General features: G+C 37.0%; 2 protein-coding genes and 1 pseudogene across 2 annotated transcripts in view; all 3 read left to right on the top strand.

Moving 5' to 3' along the window:
- Positions 1-1565: 1565 nt before the first annotated feature.
- On the top strand, positions 1566-2996 carry Burs (Cuticle-tanning hormone bursicon). Its single transcript, XM_073964200.1, has 3 exons — positions 1566-1678; positions 1763-1814; positions 2719-2996. Exons 2-3 carry the CDS (start codon positions 1787-1789, stop codon positions 2931-2933), a joined length of 243 nt encoding a protein of 80 aa, XP_073820301.1. The 5' UTR covers positions 1566-1678; positions 1763-1786; the 3' UTR covers positions 2934-2996.
- Positions 2997-7355: 4359 nt separating this feature from the next.
- On the top strand, positions 7356-8465 carry LOC141391972 (zinc finger BED domain-containing protein 4-like; annotated as a pseudogene).
- An 823-nt stretch (positions 8466-9288) lies between these two features.
- Positions 9289-19534, top strand: part of Invadolysin (leishmanolysin-like peptidase, invadolysin) — a 133105-nt gene continuing 122859 nt past the window's right edge. The window contains exon 1 of the mRNA XM_073961287.1: positions 9289-10680. Coding sequence (XP_073817388.1) covers positions 10291-10680 — 390 coding nt within the window. The 5' untranslated portion in view covers positions 9289-10290. The remainder of the gene's footprint in view (positions 10681-19534) is intronic.

The following is a 19534-nucleotide window of genomic DNA, read 5'->3' as shown; positions in this document are numbered from 1 at the left end:
ACGACAAACGCGAAATTGGTCGGTACGATTCACTTTTGCTGACATCCTTACATGGCGGTAAGGGAAAGATGTGTGTTTGGCTAGTGACAGGTTAAGAACTTTTGTGAGGATATTCCATCAGGGCCCCAACGCCATGAATGATTTAACGTTCCTGATGACATTCGCAACATCATCCATTGTAAATTGTGGTGATTTATCCTCGACAGGAAGAGATGTAACGCGACGTAGTACGCTTCTCTTCGCCCTGTCAGTCCCAAAATTCTCGTTAAATTGTCGATTGAAATAACTTGCACACCTCTTCGGATCAGTCAGCGTAACGTCGCCAAACGCGACTGAGATCCTATCTTCCTTCTTTCCAGGGTTCGAGAGAGACTTTACCGTCGCCAACCATTCAATTATTCCGTCTCCAATGTTGCAACTTTTCAGATGATTTAACCACCGCTGGGATGTTTGGTCTTACTTGGGATATTCCAGCAGATATATGGCGAGCGGATGCAGCAATGATGAATTCTGGGAACTTCCTTTCTGCTACCTTACCATCAGAAAGGTTGAAGCGGTGATTAGTGAACTCCATGAAACTCTTTCAACTAGCTTTCCCATGATTGATGAAGGTGCGGCGTTCAGATGTGATGAAATTGGGCGGTCTGCTGATGGAGACAATTATGGGGAGGTGGTCTGATCCGAGAGAAACGACGTGTTGGCATGTGACGTCATTTTTAAGACCAGGTGACACGATGGTTATATCTGGCGAAGTGTGGCACTCTCCGGTAATTCTAGTGTATAACATAAAGCAATCGATCTGCTCAGCCAGCACTATACCTCTCTGGTCATTTCCAGACCAGACGGTTGTGACCTTCCAAATGCGGGCTAATGTTGGGCTTTTAGATCGAAAAAACGTAAAAAAAATGGATGGTAGCATATCCGCTAATGTTGCTTTCCGTTTTTAACATTGAAATAGAATAATTTATTTCAGGGAGTTTGGGTTGTCATGTTTGCAGCGATATAAAATCTTCGCTAGGTATGGAAGATGTCTTACCATTGAGCTTAATGGTTGCCTTTGGAACGTATAAAGATCTTTGATCGTTGCATGCGTTTCTCGTTTGTTTCCCAAGATCAGCTGTAATCTCAGTTTGTCTCGATGGTCAGAGCGTACAATATTTTTTATCTGTGTTTTGATGTTTGTTTGTCTCATCTACACGAAATATTTAGCTGCAAGAAGGTTTACTTTGCATTTTTTCGTTCGGTTTTAGGTGGGGCCACGGATTCAAGGTGTTGTCCAGTTTTCCTCATGTCCAGTTTTCCTATAGACATCTGCTATATTCTTTCAGTTGAGGTGTTCTTCCTGGTTCAGTTTCGTATTTCAATTCACCACTCACTTGTAAACGATGTACATTGAACCTTTTCCCTAGATTGCTTATAGTTGCCATGGGTCGAAGTTTTATAATACCGACCAGTAATTAGTCATCAGAGCATATTTGCTGCTGCTTTCTTCTGTTTTCACAATTTTTTCATCCCTTTAACCTTTTAGCTAATTTCATGTATCTCTTTTTCAGATATTTCCCATATTGGTGATGATTGTCAGGTGACACCAGTAATCCATGTTCTGCAATATCCGGGGTGTGTACCAAAGCCCATTCCTTCATTCGCCTGCGTTGGTCGTTGTGCCAGTTATATTCAGGTGATTATCCAACAACTTTTACCATTTTACCAACTTTTTGAGACACTGACGTAAAAACGCTGTAATTAATGTCTCTTCTTGTAGGTTTCTGGCAGTAAAATCTGGCAAATGGAACGTTCCTGCATGTGTTGTCAAGGTAAATATGGTTTTATTTTCAAAATGTTTTTGTATTTATTTTTAATTCGGAAGTTTTAACTCTGTCCAAAACAAGTCATTATTAATTTTACCACTACATTCTATACATTCTATGGAGGCATCGGAACGAGATTTTATATAAAACATATTGACTACTGTTGGTGTATCATAATATCGAGATCTCACGAAATGTTTCCATACTCCCCCATGATTTCGTAACATGTCTATCCATGGTGTCCTAAAGGAATGCATCTTTATGTTTGGCATATTTTCTTCATTCTTAAATGTTAATAAAAATAAATAGTACACGGCAATTTCTTTACGCTTATGTGCAAACAGGACAACACGAAAACATAGACAAATAAATGTATAGATTTTGTATCCGGCATGATTCCACTCATGTGTTTTTTGAAAAATGATGGGAGCATGCCCTTAAATGAAAAAAATTACAATATAGATATATTTTGCCAATTTTTAGAAGATGTTGAATGTCCTCAAAAATATTTAATAGTTTCTACAATGGAAGCATGGAAAATATTATTACGTGAATTTGGAAATATTTCCTTACTAAAATGTAATACACATAATACTATAGAAAAATTTTTTGGAGGAATCAAAAATAGTTATATTGACACACCTACTATAAGTAATATGATTTATGTTAAGTCGCGTTCTGATGCATCCATAGAATGCAGTAATGAAATTAATAATGACTTATTTTGGAGGGATGAAAAATTTCCACGTTAATAACTTGTAAATATAAAACTGTATAAAATAGTATAAAATGTGTAAATATTATAATTTAATGGTAAATATATTAGTACATATTATTAGTATTCTAAACAACATTAATAACTTGTAAATATAAAACTGTAAATCCAGTCGATAAAACTTTTCATTTTCAGAGTCGGGTGAACGTGAAGCCGCCGTTTCCCTATTCTGTCCTAAAGTGAAACATGGTGAACGTAAATTCAAAAAAGTCCTCACCAAAGCTCCCCTCGAATGTATGTGTCGACCATGTACATCGATTGAAGAATCCGGTATTGTACCACAGGAAATTGCCGGCTATTCGGATGAAGGACCATTGAATAATCATTTTAGAAGAATAGCATTGCAGTAAAGCTGGTTACTGTTAATGTACGAAATACTTATTTTGATTTATTAATAGACGCAACACACACACGCACAAAATACATGAAATTATTTTTTTTATATTTATGGAAAATAAAATAAGTGTTAATAAAGATACGAATTACACGATTACTGGTAATTTAAAATAATTAGGAAACAGGGTAACACAAATGGAATCACTTTATTTGGTGTTTGTCTTAGCTAATATCGTAGTTGGATGTTGTCTATACTGGAAAACGTAATAGAGTTGTTAACATCTAGTTCAATTGAACGACCTAGTTCACAATATAGTTCAATGGACACCGGTCTTTTCTATGAGCAAATTGCGAATGAGTGATTTTATCTCTTTATTTGTATGAAATAACTCATACGCAAATGAACTATGGTACTGAACTAGTTCACTAGATTTAACAACTCTAAAACGTAAATCGCTTAAATGGAATTAGAGGAAACGTATTGTTCAAGACTTGACAAAAGACAAACTTTAGTTGTGTTCCAGAACTAAAAAGTGTTTGCAATTTTTTACTTACTAATTGTAGTAAAAAATGTGTAAAAGTACATTTTTTACTACAAAGTCATGGTAGAACAAAGGTAAAGTTAATAATACAACAAATACAACTCGAACAACAACCACAAAGGAATTTGTTTTTGTTTGTAACGTTACTGCCAGTTGTATTTGTAAACAAAACAAGAAAATGTCTATAAATTATTGGAATTTAAAAAACTAATAATTTTTCACATTTGGTTGAATATTTTGGAAAACATGAATGAAAATTCGTTACATTTTCAATTTTTATGTTTCCACATCATTCCACTAAATGCATAAATTCTCGCAGAAAGTAGAATTCTTGCAGAAAAGTTTGGGGTCGCTGGAAATTCATGGAGAAAGGAGAAGCTGTTTCAATGTTTTGTTTTAGAAATCAAAGAACCACATGTTTATTAGGGCTTTATTTTTTTAAATTTTAACAAAATACTTCACATATTAACAAACGTTTTATCGCCTCTGCAAGCGGTGATTTACTGCGCGGCTTATGGTTCGAACTTGGAGGAGGTTACATATCATTGATATGAAGAAGTCTTTCTGGGAAACGGTTTTTTCCGAATGATATATTTTTTTTTTTTTCTCAAAAAATATATGTCCCTAATGTACATTGAAATAAAAATAAATGTATAAAATGTCATATGAAATTTGACACTAACGTTACAACCCAGTTCAGTCAGCTGTGTATTGCTGCTACCTTTTCTTATTCTACCATGCTACAAAGTAGTAAGTTCACTTCTCTTTGAACAAAAATGGTATCTTTAAAAACTTTTTACCCGACAAATTTGAGCGTGTAAAAAATAGTAACGTGGTTGCCATTTTCTGATCGGCTAGTAGACCGACTTTGACACATATTCCACTTTTTTTAAACGTTTTTTTCCATTTTTCCGTTCGCGTACATTTCGAATAAAGTTGTATGTGTCTCATTTTTCACACCTCGATCTTTTACTACTTTTACCATTAAAAAAGTACGGGAACACACATTTTATTTTCACCGTCAACTAAAAATGTGTGTTTGGAAAAAATGTCATGGGAATGGAATTAAACATGGTACAATGAAATAAGGTTAAGTTATGCCATGTTCACACAAGTGTTTCAATTACGTTGTTCGCCTGTCGAACGACGTACACGAATTAACCCGTTTCCACGACACCATTCGTAATTAACAGAAACATAAACAAAATTTCCTTCATTTTTGTTTCCTTGTTTTCACGAAAATTTGATCCGAAAACACATCAAATATACATTAAATGAATAGGAAAAGCAATAGACTTTCCTTCAAATCTATCTTCTATATTTAACTACACACATTTCATTCATTTTTTCCATAAATTCTGAATAATTTTGTGTTTCAATATATTTTTATATGTTTCTATTTTCAAAATTAAAGAGAGAGAGGCATGTCAAAACAATGTTTGTGTATACAGACTTTCAGTTGTTTCCTTTTTATTTCTGATTTTTTACGCGATTTTGAATTAATGGACAAGAAATGTGTGTGGAATTAAGAAGGAAACACAACCATATTCCTTCGGCATCTATATAAAATGTTTACTTCATTAATTTTCATTCATCTTTTTCCTTTTTTCTAAAAATTTTTGTGTTTTCAACAACTTTTTCAATTTAGAATTTAGACATGTCATAATTAATTGTTTCGATAAAATCTCTCATTTGATAGGGATGGGACATACCTATTCGTCGTTCAGAGAGTATTTCTAATCGAACAACGTAGAAAAATCGTCGTTCATATAATTTTGTGTGCGGAAATAAGTAATTTATTCATAGTTATGGGTCGAACAACGAATAGAGAACAAACGACGTACCGTGGAAACGGGCTATTAATTAAGTTAAATTCAATCAAAATAAGCTTTGTTCCTCTACGTTAAAGTTTCTTTAAGTTTTACCACCTTTACCATTTTTAACTCTGAAAGCGTTCCTTAACCCCAAAAAGTTGTAACATTTTAAGATAAGCACCCAGCAAAAAGTTTGCATCCGCGGATGCAGTTGAATCACTACAAGTGCCGTTGGAGTACATCTTTTCCTACAAATTCACTTATGAATTTTACAAGAGAGCGCGCAGCTAGGTTGCACTCCATTTTGCTTCCACAGCACACAGCTAGGATGCACTCCGTTTTCGATCCAAATCACAACTTTTTATGTAGTCTTTTGGATTGAATTTAAAGTCACTCTTCGGATTGTGTTTTTAATCAATCTAAAGATGGAGTAAAAATGCAAGCTATTGCGAAATATTCCAGAATAAATAAAATGCATTTATTATTTGTGTAAAACAAGAATAGAAAGAACTTTATTATATAAAGTCCCGGTCCACACTAGCGTGAATTTCATTAAAAATTTCATGAAATTAGGCGTTCTTAAATTGAATTCCCCACTATAGCAATTTTATGATTTTACCCTACTATGGAAGTGGATCTAGAGACGCATAATTTCATGCAATTTTTTCAATGAAATAACTCTAAAGTGGACCGGGACAAACACAAATAAAAACGTTTCAATCACAATTGAGTGTAATTCCTCCGTTCTCCATTTAATCCAAGCGCAACTGATTTTGCTTCGTCATCCAAAAGGTTTTTTATGTTACTCCACTCCATTAAAAATTTCCGTCTCGTAAATTACCACAAAAATGTTCGCAACTTTACTTTGTATTTTTTATTTTATAACAAATTCTTCGAAATATATACACTCTTGTTTCTCGTTTCTCTTTTGAAGAAATGATGTCGGCAGCGGCGGGTAGGGATCAAACAACAGTTTTTGTTTTGTATGGATCTCTAAAGCAACTGCTTATACAATGTATCGAACAGAGTGCCTTTTTCATAACTCTGTTGGACTACATCGAAAGATGTTGTGAAATCATAACTCCAATTGCACAACTTCCAAAATTTTTTGCTGGGATGTACTCCAACGGCAAATGTACTGTACACTTGTACTAATTAAACTGCATCTACGGATGCAAACTTTTTGCTGGACACATGCACAATAGAGATGACAAAAAATCGATGGCACTATCGATAATATCGATTGTTTTTTTAAAACTCAATATCGATAGATAGTTTTATCTATCGATTTTATCGGACTAAAAACCCCTTACCTAACATCTGTTCATTTAAATAGAAATTTCGCGGCTGTTTGGTTTTGAGGCAATTGAGAAAATTAAAACGTAGTTCTAATATTTAATGTAGAAATATTTGTGTTTTACATTTGTGGTTAAGCTATCCGTTCTTCCAAAAAAGAGGGTTCGCATTTCACAGGACTACAATTTTACACATGGACAAGTACCTAAAATCCGCACCAAAAAGTTCGTATACATCAAATTTATACTAAGCTACTTATATATATTATATATTTTCCCCTAGTTTCTAACGCAGAAGATGTGGCCAGTACTGAACCCAGTTTTGAGGGCGAAAATCAAAAAGCTACAAGAAAAAAGACATCGGAAGTGTGGGCGTATTTTGACAAAACGAAAGATCGCAAATATGCCAAATGTCGAATGTGCTCAAAAATTTATAAAACAAGCGGTAACACAACCAACCTGTCGGACCATCTTAAACGGGCACATCCAACATTTCGGATAAATCCCAAGCCCGGAAAAAGTATCGATACTTTTTTCACATATCCTCGGAATACGAACTCACATCGGAGCGAAGAACAAAAATTGATAACGCTTTAATGGCAATGATATGCAAGGATGTCCAGCCATTCAGCATTGTCGAGGACATTGGATTTCAGGAGTTTGTTAAAAGCTTAGATCCTCGATATACGTTACCATCACGCAATACCATAAAGAATGTTCACATGGCTAGAATGTATCAGGAAGCAAAAGAGAAATTGAGAAACATGCTCAACGAAATTCGCAATCACCACGGACGGCTGCACATCCCGCGCAAATGAGGGATACCTGACCGTAACGTGTGACTTTGTATCAAAAAATTTCGTTTTGCATGCTGCTGTTTTATCAACAAAAAAGCTCCGTGATTCTACTAACCACTGTGCCGAAAATATTGCATCCTCTTTGCGCGAGGTATTCGAGGAATGGAACATTTTGACAAAGGTTATAGCTATTGTCACCGATAATGACACTACAATGCTCAAGGCATGCGAGTTGTTGGAAATGGGGAATCTGACGTGTTTTGCCCACACCTTGAATCTTGCAGTGCGTGATTGTTTAGCCCAACCAGGAGTCAAGGAAATCCTCTCTAAATTCAAGGCCATTGTGACCTTTTTTAAATCGAGTACCATCGCCTATGAAAAATTCAAAAAAGCTCAAGGTAAAGCAAAGCCGAATAGCCTTCTGCAGGAAGTACCTACTAGATGGAACAGCGCTTTCAAAATGATTGAAAGAATCCTAGAAACCAAGGAATATATATCTGCTGTCCTATTGGCAACATCGAAAGCACCATCACCACTAACAGCAGACGAATCGATGTTTTACAAGACCTTCAAGTTATCTTATCCCCATTTGATCATGCAACCGTACAGACATCATCAAGTTCGTCGGTCACAATTTCCCTGATTATTCCTCTGACGTATGGCCTTTTTCAATCTCTTGAAGACCAAAAAACCAAAATGAAAACGTCAGACGGTATGAATGCGTGTATTTTTTTGATGGAAAGGATTAGAAAGCGGTTGTTTCCTTATGAAGAGTACTCGGTTTCTCGAATGGGAACATTATTGGACCCCAGATTCAAAAAGGAAGGATTTCGCAGCGAGTTTAATGCTGAAAAAGCTGCCAATGAATTGGAAACTGAATTGGCGCTTATGGAAAGGGCTCATAATGTTTCAGTTGATACACAAACTTCGGATAGTGTAAACAGTGAACCTAAGCAACCACTTTTAAAGTTCCTTCAAAACAAAATAGCCAGTAAATCCAGGACGAATAGAGCTGATGTTGTTGTCACCATGCGACAGTATTGTGAAAATGAAAACAGTGAAACAAATAGTAATCCTCTTGAATATTGGAAGGTATAAATTATTAAATTATTTTGTAATAATATGATACATATAACGTACTCTTTGTACATCAATGTTAAGTCGAAGGTCACACTAGAGTGGTTTCATTGAAACTTTTAGGTATTTATAGATCGAGTTCCCCACTACAGCAACTTTATGATATCACTCTACTGTGAAACTCGACCTAGGAACCTTTGTTTCACGAAATTGTTTCAATGAAACACTCTAGTGTGACCTTCGACTAATGAAATGAGCTCTCTCCCAAAGTGTGCAACGCGGTATTATATATATTTTATTTTTGACAATAAAACTATAGTAAAATAATAAAAATGAATGGTTTATTATTCGGAAAATACTATATCCTCGGCAAAAAATTAAGGAAGTGGTTCCATGCGATGCTGGATATCTTTTTATTTTTTTTTATGTTTTATTATTCTATTAATTAAAAACAAATATGTTTATCTTCTCCAAACTTTCCTTCAGCTTGGAGAAGAGACTTCAAATGCAAAATGTCAACAAAAACTTTCCGCCGCCATTTTTATTCCCAAAATAATAGTGATGACAGCTTAGCGATAATATCGATAGTAATCGATTTTTTAAACTATTATATCGAAAATATCTAATGTTGGGAACACCGATGGTTTGCCAGCTCTAATGCACAACTTCCAAAATTTTTCGTTGGGGATGTTTATTTATGTACAGTACTTCTACGCCACGTTACGAGAACAACTAACTACGTAATGAACATTGTATTTGACGCCGTCGAGAAAAATGCCCGACCTGTACTTTTGTTTCTCTCTCTCTTTCGAGACAAATTTGCGAAAACAAAATAAACATTTTCGTCATTTGTTTATAAAACCGTCATAAGATTGGATGTGCCGTGAGATGGAAAGCGCGACGCGTGTGAAAAAACAACAAAAATCAGTTTGAAGAATAATATTAATTACTTGCAAAATACAATTAGTTAAAAAAGTTGTTTTATTGAAAATAAAGTAAAATGAAAGAAAAATCGAATGTAAAAAAAGAGAAAGAAGAAGAATAGAATTAGAATTGTTGTAAATAAACAAAAAAGCGAAACGCTCGTTCAGTCTGTCACACAAAACAGTGGTTGTAATTCGGTCGGTCTGTCGCCTTAACAAAAATTTTGCATTGCCTTCATAGTGTTGTTGGTTTCATTACGTTCATCGGTCGCGTCGTCAGTGGGTTGCAGTGTAGTGTATTGTGGGGGGATTTGCTTGTGAGACGGTGGAGTTCGAGTTCATGTGAAATTGACATTTATTATAAATCAAGAAAAAGAATTCAGATTTGGTTTTCGTGGCTCAGTTTGTTTATTCACTGTGTAATCAAGGCTTTGCTGTTGTTGTTTGGCGCAGTAGCAGCAGATGTGATTTGCTGCAAACGTTACCTTTGTTAGTGGTTGTTGTGCTCTGCTGCATTTTAAGGTGGAAGGCAGACAGACAGTCGGTCTGGATGGTGGTTGTTGTTATTGGTGAATGAAGTTTTGCCTTCTTTAATTGATGCTGTGTGGCGCAGTTTTATTGTTGGAACGGACTTAACACAATCAGCAAGTAGAGAACAGATGCCGCCACAGTCATGAATGGACGCACCTTATTGAAGTGATTATTGAATAGATTGTTGGAGTTAAAGGCTGCAAGTATAACTGGCAATCATTGGGAGGACAGACAACGTACGGGTGTTGGCGAAAAAGGCATAGTTTGTGGGCGATAGCAAAGTTGAAGCCTGGGAAAGAAGTCATGCAAAGAACGGTAACTTTTTGATTTGCTTAACAAAAAAAGTTTCGGTAATCAACCTCCCCTCCTCTCCACCCTTAACGACCATAGAAATGTGCCAATATCTTCATTGCCTGCCAGCTCAAAATAAATGCCCAACTCCAAGACAAGTTCTTAGCCATGCCACAGCAGCTGTTTCAACTGCCACACATTGTCGTCATAAACACAAACCAGAAAAACAAGAACCACAACAAAAAGAAAAACATTGTATACGTCAAAACAGCCACCACCGAAAACAAAAACAACTGCAACAACATCAAACAAATTTTCTACAATTATTACAACAACGCACATTAGCTAAAATGTTGTCCTCCAGATCCAGTTATCTGTCACTATTGCTCATCTTTAGTTTCTTGGCCGGCTTCATTGACGCCAGCAGCACCCATACCATACATCCGGCTGAACCACACAACTGTCAACATCACCACCCAAAAGCTCATGAGGTAAGTTGCAAGTGGTGTTGTTGTTATTGATGATGACATTTTCCTTCACTTTCGTTGGCAAGGCAACCAGTTTGTGTTATGCATGGCTCATAGCTCCCCCCCTTTGTTTGGCAAGGCAAATAAGAATCCTTGAAAAATAAATGAAGGATAATTCTGGGATTTTTACGAAAAATTGTAATAATACCACAACGTAACTACAAAGAAAGCTACTCAAATTTTAAAGGTATTTTTAGGTCAGGCCAATTATTTTCGTATAATTCCAAAAAAGGATTTTGTTGATTTACAAGAATTGCAAAATTGTAATTCTATGCTAGGGAGATAGACTGGGTTAAGTTATGGTTTACGTTACGAACTTTTATAAAAGGTATTTTAAATTACAAAAGAATCCGATTGTGTTCCCTAATATTAGTTTATGCCGAATGTCGATGATGGCTTATATGGTTGCGTATATTTTTATGACATGGTAACCACAGGTTTCCTTCCCTTTTGGGCTCCTTTTTATACCCTCAGCATTTAAGATGAAATCCGTTTCAGACAATTTGGAGTCGATTTTAGCAATATCCGTCCATCCGTCTGGCTGGCTGGAGAGCACGATAACTCTTGAACGTATTAACCGACTTCGTCCAAAATTTGGTTTTCGTAATATTTTGTCCACACTTAGTTTAAGTTCGAAGATGGGCCTTTTCGGTCCACTCCCTAGGTTACCTTCGCCACAAAAGTTCAATTTTTTTTTGCAAAAATTATGCACAGGATTACTTTCGAATGGTATCACAGATTTGGTTCCAGACCTCGAAAAAGTGCAGTTTAAGTCCTCCTCTCAATTCGTCTGATTTCTTTGTGCAACAGTTGCATTCGAGGCCCCTATTACGACGCTACAAGTTTTCTCATAGGCATGTCCATACTCTCCGAGAAAATGTCCCAAAAACTCGTACGTTTAAGTGCAGTTTGAGATCTGTTTGAAGATCTTGTGGAAATTTATATCGAAGGTACTCCTCGTGGTCCTGTTTACAGTCTTATTATTTCGCAGGCATGATTCCTGATATAATTGTCCAGAAGCTCTAAATTATGCGGTGATCATCTAAAGCGATGGTTGGACGCAATATCTATCGAAAGGAATGTTTTTCAAAGTAAACCCTACTTCTAAAATGGACAATGCGGTCCATTCCTTCATGTACCACCGTAACACTTTTGAGCTTTACTCCAAATCCATATATTTATCGGCAAGTTCTTTCGTCCAAAAAGGGAACAAAATGCCGAAACCCCTTTTGATACATCATTTTTGGGAAAAGTGTTTTGGTTGTGTTGCAGTATTCGATCTGACCATGGATGAAACTTTAAATTCAGACAGACTGAGCATTTATCTTTGTCGGGAAAGCCGACTGATATCTTTTTACTTGTTAAAGAGAGATGTCATCACTTAGTTGTCTTCCAAAACAGTGGGATAAAATCAAGGGTGCTTACGGAAGCTTTATGATAGGTTGTGGGATGCGCAGCTGCCGTTATTGAAGACAGTTTTTCCACTCAGTGACTAGCGGTCCATAGTGTTCATGCTAAAAGGGAAGGGATGGCGGTAAATTGGAAGCAGAGAAGAGGTTAGTCGAAATAAACGTACTTAATTAAATCTAGGAAGATCCAATCCACAACCATTTAAGTAGAACATTTCAGGGGATATCACCCCTGTTTAACTCTACGGATTTTGGACTTCTTGTTTCTGGATTCCACAAACGACTGGCGTCCGCACCGCCGGTTCTGCCCCTGTTCTCTACTGATATGTGTGGATATGGCTGGCGAGTATTGCTGTTGTAGTACTATGTATTTTCCGGAATGTATGTTGATGTTGGGCAACTGGAAAACAACTTCTCATCGTTGGGAGAAGTAATGTCTCTAGAATCTTTGCTACAGGCCACAGGAGGGAAATTGGTCTATACAAGTAAGCTCTGCTGGCATCCTTGCCAGGTTTCAGTAGCGTTACCAGCCTGCTAACACCGAGGTAAATATGGGTGTCTAGCGATAGGTTGAGGACTCTTGTTAAATACTCAACTCTGGGTTCATCTAGTTTGCTTAAGCTTTAACTTTCATATTTCGTGTGGGTCCAACGCTTTGGATGATTATCCGCCCATCGTAAATGGTAGTGGTAATAGCACGGCTGCTGCAGTGATGATGTCCCGAAAAATTCTCGCAGCTATCCGAGGTTCTGGGGGAATGGGCAGCTCTCTGAAGGGGGATTGATAAATACCATGAATCCTTGGCGAAGAAAAGAATCCTAAAAACATTCGTGAAAATCGGATTAGATTTTGATATAGCAATATAGGGCCCAAAATACGCAAAATCTGTTGAATATGCGTACTGGAGATATATCAAAATCTGATCCGATCCAGTCGCTTTCATCAAGAGTTATCGTGCGCACAATTTTTCCGAACATTTTTGAACTTTTGTGTGGGATGTACCTGAGGATGGACTGATGTGGCTTATCTTCGAACTATTAACTAAGTTTGGACAAAATATTACGAAGGCCAAATTTTGGACAGAATCAGCAGATCCTTTTGAGGGTTATCTTGCGCTCCAACCACTACACACGATGTTATAGGGGTTTTTTGAACCTTTCAGGCTATTTGCTCAGGAAGTATGGTTTTAACCCCGATGAAACTTGTCATAGGGTTTTTTTTGCAACTCTTAGGCTGTTTTCTCAGGAAGTATGGACTTGCCCTTGATGAAACTTGTACCTTTGTATAGGGGACAGTGAATACAGGTTGTTATAATGAAAACCAAACCGATTCGAGAGAAGGTCCTAAACTGAACTTTTCCCAAATTTTGTGTGGTAGGCACCCGAAGGAGTGGACCGATTGAGAACATATTGGAACCTCATCTAAGACTGGTAGAAATTTGACGATGTGCAAAGTATGGAACAAATCGGTTACTCCTTTCAAGAGTTATAGTGCGCACAAATATTCCGAAATTTTTCGAACTTTTGTGGGGGAGATACCGGAAGGAGTGAACCGATTTAATCCATCTTCGAACTTAACCTAAGTTTGGACAAAATATTACGGACTAAATGGGTTGATCTATTCGAGAGTTATCGTGAGCTCCAGCCAGACAGACGGACGGACATGGCTAAATCAACTCTAAATTATCTGAAAGGTATTTCGTCCAAACATACTTGAGGTCTAAAATCATTTTTTCGATGAGGCACATTTTGCCCGTATGAAAGTGTATATACCCTCGTTAGTATATATGCTGAGGTAGGATATCAAAAAAAAATTGTTTTTTTATACCCTCCACCATAGGATGGGGGTATATTAAGTTTGTCATTCCGTTTGTAACTACTCGAAATAATCATTGTAGACCCCACAGACTATATATATTCTTGATCAGCGTGCAATTCTACATCGATATAGCAATGTCCGTCCGTCTGAGGAAATCACTCTAGCGTCCGAACGGATTGACGTAGGTGGATGAGACTTTGGGAAAATCTGTTATATGTACGTAGGACTTTTGGTATTGAAAGCGGGCTATGTAGGTCCACGCTTTCGTATAGCCCCCATAGAACGATATCTCTCGATTTTCGGTATTTTGAAGGTTTTGGCCTCATTATCACACCGAGATGGCTGAAATTTGTGGTGGAGGGTATAAAAAGTTAAGCATCGGCAGTGCGACACTTTACTGCTACCCGCATGCTTTCCATGTATGGTGTATTAGGAAGGCAAGTCCTCATCCGCTTCTTATGCGATTCTTCCGCAGAATGTTATAACCATCGCAACGTTGCAAGCTACAAGTGGCATTGAGCTTTGCTTCCTGGATCGCGGCGACCATGATGTTTCTCAACTCATCAATACCACAATTTCGCTGACCTTATTACGGAGCCCGTTACAATTGAGTCGCATCAATGATGTATATCCGGACCGCAAAACAACAACTTGAGCTAGATGCTGCATTTGTTGTCGTTGGGGAGAAGTAGAGGAATCGGATGACGAACTTGGAGACTATCGCAGTAATTGTGGGTGCAACTAAGGCCAGAGCACCCTCGGAAGTGTACCCATTCCCTACATCCATTACATCTCACCAATATTGACCTGTCGTGGATGCGGATCTATACTGGCCCGGGGTTCATCTCTATCACGGCAGCGACCAAAAGAGCTCGATGTAGGCACTTCGGTATAAATTGCCTCTTTTATGTTGAGGTCGAAGATTCCCCCAAGTCAATCCGGTGCATAACCGGCTGCTGCAGAGTGTCACGACAGTGGCCAAATATGGTTAAAACCAAGTACCTCGGAGTACAAATATTTTTATGGGAGTCGATAGAAAGCATTCCAATTAGAAGGTTTTTTTTAATTATACCCTACACCACTATGTGAAAAGGGTATTACAAGTTAGTTTTGGTAAAAATTCATGTAACACCGCGAAATATTCGTCGGAGACCGCCAATGAGGTATACCAATCTTCATATCTCGACAAGATAAAGCAATTTTGAGATGTGTGTCCGTCTGTCCATTATAAATTGTAATCAAGCTCCAGACCGCAATTATGGACCGATCGTCACGAAATTTTGTATGGAGGTCGGGTTCTTACCAGAATAGATCCCTACTTTTATTGGTGAAATATTTAGCTGGTGAAGTGCACCAAAACATAATATTTATCCAATTTTGTAGCGGAAGATACCTTTCGGGTAAGTAGGCTATACTTGAAAGAGGAACGCTTGAGCTTTCTATTGTTGTCAATTGTGTTCGTGTACATAATAAGAAAACAGAGTTACGTCCTAATATACCCAGATTAGGTCGAAGGAGATGCCTACAATTTTGGACGATGATCTGATATTATTTAGCGCGTGAAGTGGACCATCACTTTAGTATGAAAAATAAAACAAGTAAAATAGTATCAGTCGGCTTTGCCGACAGAGGTATACCCTCAGCATGTGTATATTGAAACAATTTTTTCCCAAAATACGTATGTATTTAGGGGGTTTTAAAAAATTTGGGCGTTTGAACCGACAAAAATGTTGATTACGATTAAAGATCAAACGTTTTGCGGAGGAGATACTAAAAGGAATGGATCGACATTGACCGTTATGGAAATGGATCTCCAGCCACAACATATGGTGTCATATGGGGTTTTTACACTCTTCGGGCTGTTTGGACAAGAAGTATGGACTTGCCCCTAAAAAAACTTTTAATATCGTAATTGAGGCAGCGAATGCAAGTTGCTTCAACAAAAATCAAAGTTAGTCGATATTAGGTCTTAAAGTGAACTTATCCGAAATTTTGTGTGGGAGGTACCGGATGGAGTGGACAAGCATAGTTCATATTTGAACCTGATCTATATCTGGTAGATATATTAGGATGTGTAAAGTATAGACTAATTCGGCCACTCCCTTCAAGAGTTACCGTACGAACAATTTTTCCGAACATTTTTGAACTTTTGTGGGGGAGGTACCTGAAGGAGTGGGCCGATATTGCTTATCTTCAAACTTAAACTATGTTTGAACAAAATATTACTAAGGCCATATTTTGGACCGAATCGGCAGATCCGTTCGAGAGTTATCTTGCGCTCCAACAACCTCACAGGGTGTCATAGGGGTTTTTTGCAACTTTCATGCTATTTTCTCAGGAAGTATGGACTTGCCCCTGAAGAAACTTGTACCGTCGTATGGAGGGAAGTGAATACAAGTTGCTAAAACAAAAATCAAAGCGATTCGAGAGATGGCCCTAAACTGAACTTTTCCAAAATTTTGTGTGGGAGGTACCCGAAGGAGTGGACCTATTAAGACCATATTGGAACCTCATATTACTCTGGTAGAAAGTTTACGCTAGACAAAGTATGGACCAAATCGGTAACTCCCTTCAAGAGTTATCGTGCGCATAAACTTTCCGAACATTTTCGAACTTTTGTGGGAGGGGTACAGGAAGGAGTGGACCGATGTAGCTCATCTTCGAACTTAAACTAAGTTTGGGCAAAACATTACTAAAGCCAAAATTTGAACCGAATCGGTTCATCCGCTCGAGAGTTATCGTGCGATCCAGCCAGCAGGACAGACAGACAGACAGACGGACGGACATGGCTAGATCGACTCCAAATTGTCTGAAACACATTTCGTCCAAACATACTTGGGGTCTAAAACCATTATTTCGATGAGGCACATTTTCATCGTATCAAAGTGTATATACGCTCCTTAGCCTAAAGGCTGAGGGTATAAAAATATTTTTTTCGGCATTTACCGGCAAAATAGCCTACATAAGGAAAAAGAACTACTGACCTATGCCCCTGATGCAAATTGCAATAACGTCTCTGCTAGATAACGGGACTACCGCCTAATATAAAATAGGTTTTGTGTAGGGAACCACATTTTCCCATACCTAGTTTTTGCATTATTGATAATTACATGTTGCCCTAGCGTATTAATTGTCCAATTGGTTTTTTATACATACATTGCAGCCAGCATGGGTCGCTTTGCTACCTTTTTTCAAAACGATTCCCCAGCCAGGCAACATCATATTGTCAACGGTGGCAAAATACCCTACAGTAATTTTGGCGACATTTTCCGAGTATATTATTTAAGGGGGATAAAATTGCTCGTGGATAAAATTATCCATGTTTGGATATATAATTATCCACACTTTTGTAGAAAATATTAGCCCCTGAAATAAAGTATCCAAGTTTATGGATAAATTTAACAACATTTCCGAACAAAATGTCAGCCTGTGCGCAAAATATACGAAGTATAGCATTTCAAACTGGTTCTACTTCTAACTAATTTAAAAACGACTTCGTAGAGAGAATTTGTTAAATGCAAACAAATGATATTAAATATTTAGTTCATTCGATTCCGAATACATTTGTACATTTTTGTTATGTCAATAACTATGAGACACATGCTGAAATGTAGGTGTTTGGAAAAAATTAGCAAATTGATATTTCGAACTAATACATTTTATCAAAACAAACTAATTTGTCTACTGAATACTAATATCGTTAAATAAAAGTGAAAAAAAGCGGAAGCCATTTTTCTTAATTTATGCAAACAATATTTGTTTTTTTTTTTTTGTTTTCAATGAAAACAAATTTTTATACAACATAAATAAAAACGGACAAAATTTCTGAAATATTAACCTACTCTCTTTGAAGGTTAGCAAGGCAACAACAAATGCACTTAAAATGTGTAACAATACAACTGCATCATCCGTGGCACAAGCCATGCACTTGACCACAATCATAATACCATGGAAACATAAATGAAGCATTTCATCATTGCAATGAAGCAAAAAACAAAAATGACCAGGCCACAGTTTACCTGCCCAACCTACCCATCTATGGACATTTAAACTGGTTCAATATTGTGCATTATGTCCAAATGTGTAAACATCCATTTGAACAAGTAAACAGTGGAAGAAACCCCCCCCCCCCCCCCCCCCCCCTCAACAATTGTTTCGTTGTCTAACTCCATCAAATGGAATGGAACTTGACTGCTGCTGCTGGCAACCCAAAGAAACAAATAATATTGGAGTAACGAACGACCTTTCATGTCGTCAGACCATAACAAAAGCTACCGAATAAATATCCAATGCCAGGCAGTTTAGTTCAGACAGTTCTTTAAGTATCTGGCACGCATGAGAGATTTTCTATGTTTGTCTCCATTCACGCAAAACAATGACAAAAAAACCTACAAATATTTTCCTCTTTTAAGGTTTTATTTCTAAAGAAAATGTATTTTTTTCTTGGATATTTTTGCATAAATTTTCAGAAATATGAATTTTATTTGCATTGTTTTGTAAAATATGTAATTTTGGCAAACTGCAATAATCTGAGATGACAGGTTTGTGTTGATAATTTAGTTCAATGAAATATTAGGTCTGTACGATAACCCAAAAATGTGTACAAATTTGTACTGAATGCTGTTCGATAACTAAATTGTCCAGAAAAAGAGTGCGAGTTGAGAGAGATTTTTTTGACAGTTCTGTCAGTCTAAGAACTTGCAAATTTTTGCTGGGAAAATTTGTCCCGTAAAAATTTTTAATTTTGATCAGCTGTTCAATGTAAACAACTTGAAATGTTGACATTTTTGGACAAGAAAATTTCAAAATTTCACAAAAAAACCATACTTTGCACATCGTGAAATTTCTATTAGACTTAGATGAGGTTCCCATATAGACTCAATCGATCCACTCCTTCGGGTACGTCCCACACAAAATTTGGGAAAAGTTCAGTTTAGGACCTTCTCTCGAATCGCTTTCGTTTTCATTAGAACGACTTGTATTCACTGCCCCCCATCGACGAAGGTTTTCCTAGTGAAGGTTTTCCTAGTGAGCCTGTTTACAGCGATATTATGTTTTTCGTAGGCTAGTGTGATAAAAAAGCCCTATCTATCGATATCCCCGCAATTTTTTTGAAAACCCCCCTAAATACATAATTTTTTTTTTTTTTTTTGGGAAAAAGTTTTTGAATCCACACAGGTTGAGGGGTATAACTCTGTCGGCAAAGCCGACTGATACTTTTTACTTGTAAGATTCTGAAACGTTGTGGTGTGTAGGTTTATTGGTTTAAATAACTAATATGCAATTTTAAATTTATGTTTTTGTTCCACTTGGTTTAAAATATAAAAAGAAACAAAAACAATTTTCATACATTTTCGGAAACAGCTGACTTTCTTGTAAGTTCTGGCAGAATGTTGTACGATAACATTCTGCAACTTTTCTTGCTTTAGAGAGTAAAATTCACTGAGATAAGTTGCTGGAACTTGCTGAGTTATTATTGCTGGGAAAGTTATCGTACCGACCTATTATTTGATACACATTTTATTGCTTGTAAACCTCAATTCCCACAAATTGTGAATATTTTTATGTACGATACCCATTCAAAATATTGT

Source organism: Musca autumnalis, unplaced genomic scaffold (genome assembly GCF_047663935.1).
Source record: "Musca autumnalis isolate F117 unplaced genomic scaffold, ASM4766393v1 scaffold_1, whole genome shotgun sequence".
Lineage (NCBI taxonomy): Eukaryota > Metazoa > Arthropoda > Insecta > Diptera > Muscidae > Musca > Musca autumnalis.
The sequence above is the reverse complement of the archived record's forward strand: the minus strand, read 5'-3'. Positions and strand labels throughout refer to the sequence as shown.

What these genes read in the sequence shown, in the direction of transcription:
- Burs (XM_073964200.1), top strand. Translation starts at nt 1,787, where the DNA reads ATGGAACGTTCCTGCATGTGTTGTCAAG. An exon ending in TTCCTGCATGTGTTGTCAAG is followed by an intron (nt 1,815 to 2,718) that starts GTAAATATGGTT and finishes TTTCATTTTCAG; the next exon opens with AGTCGGGTGAACGTGAAGCC.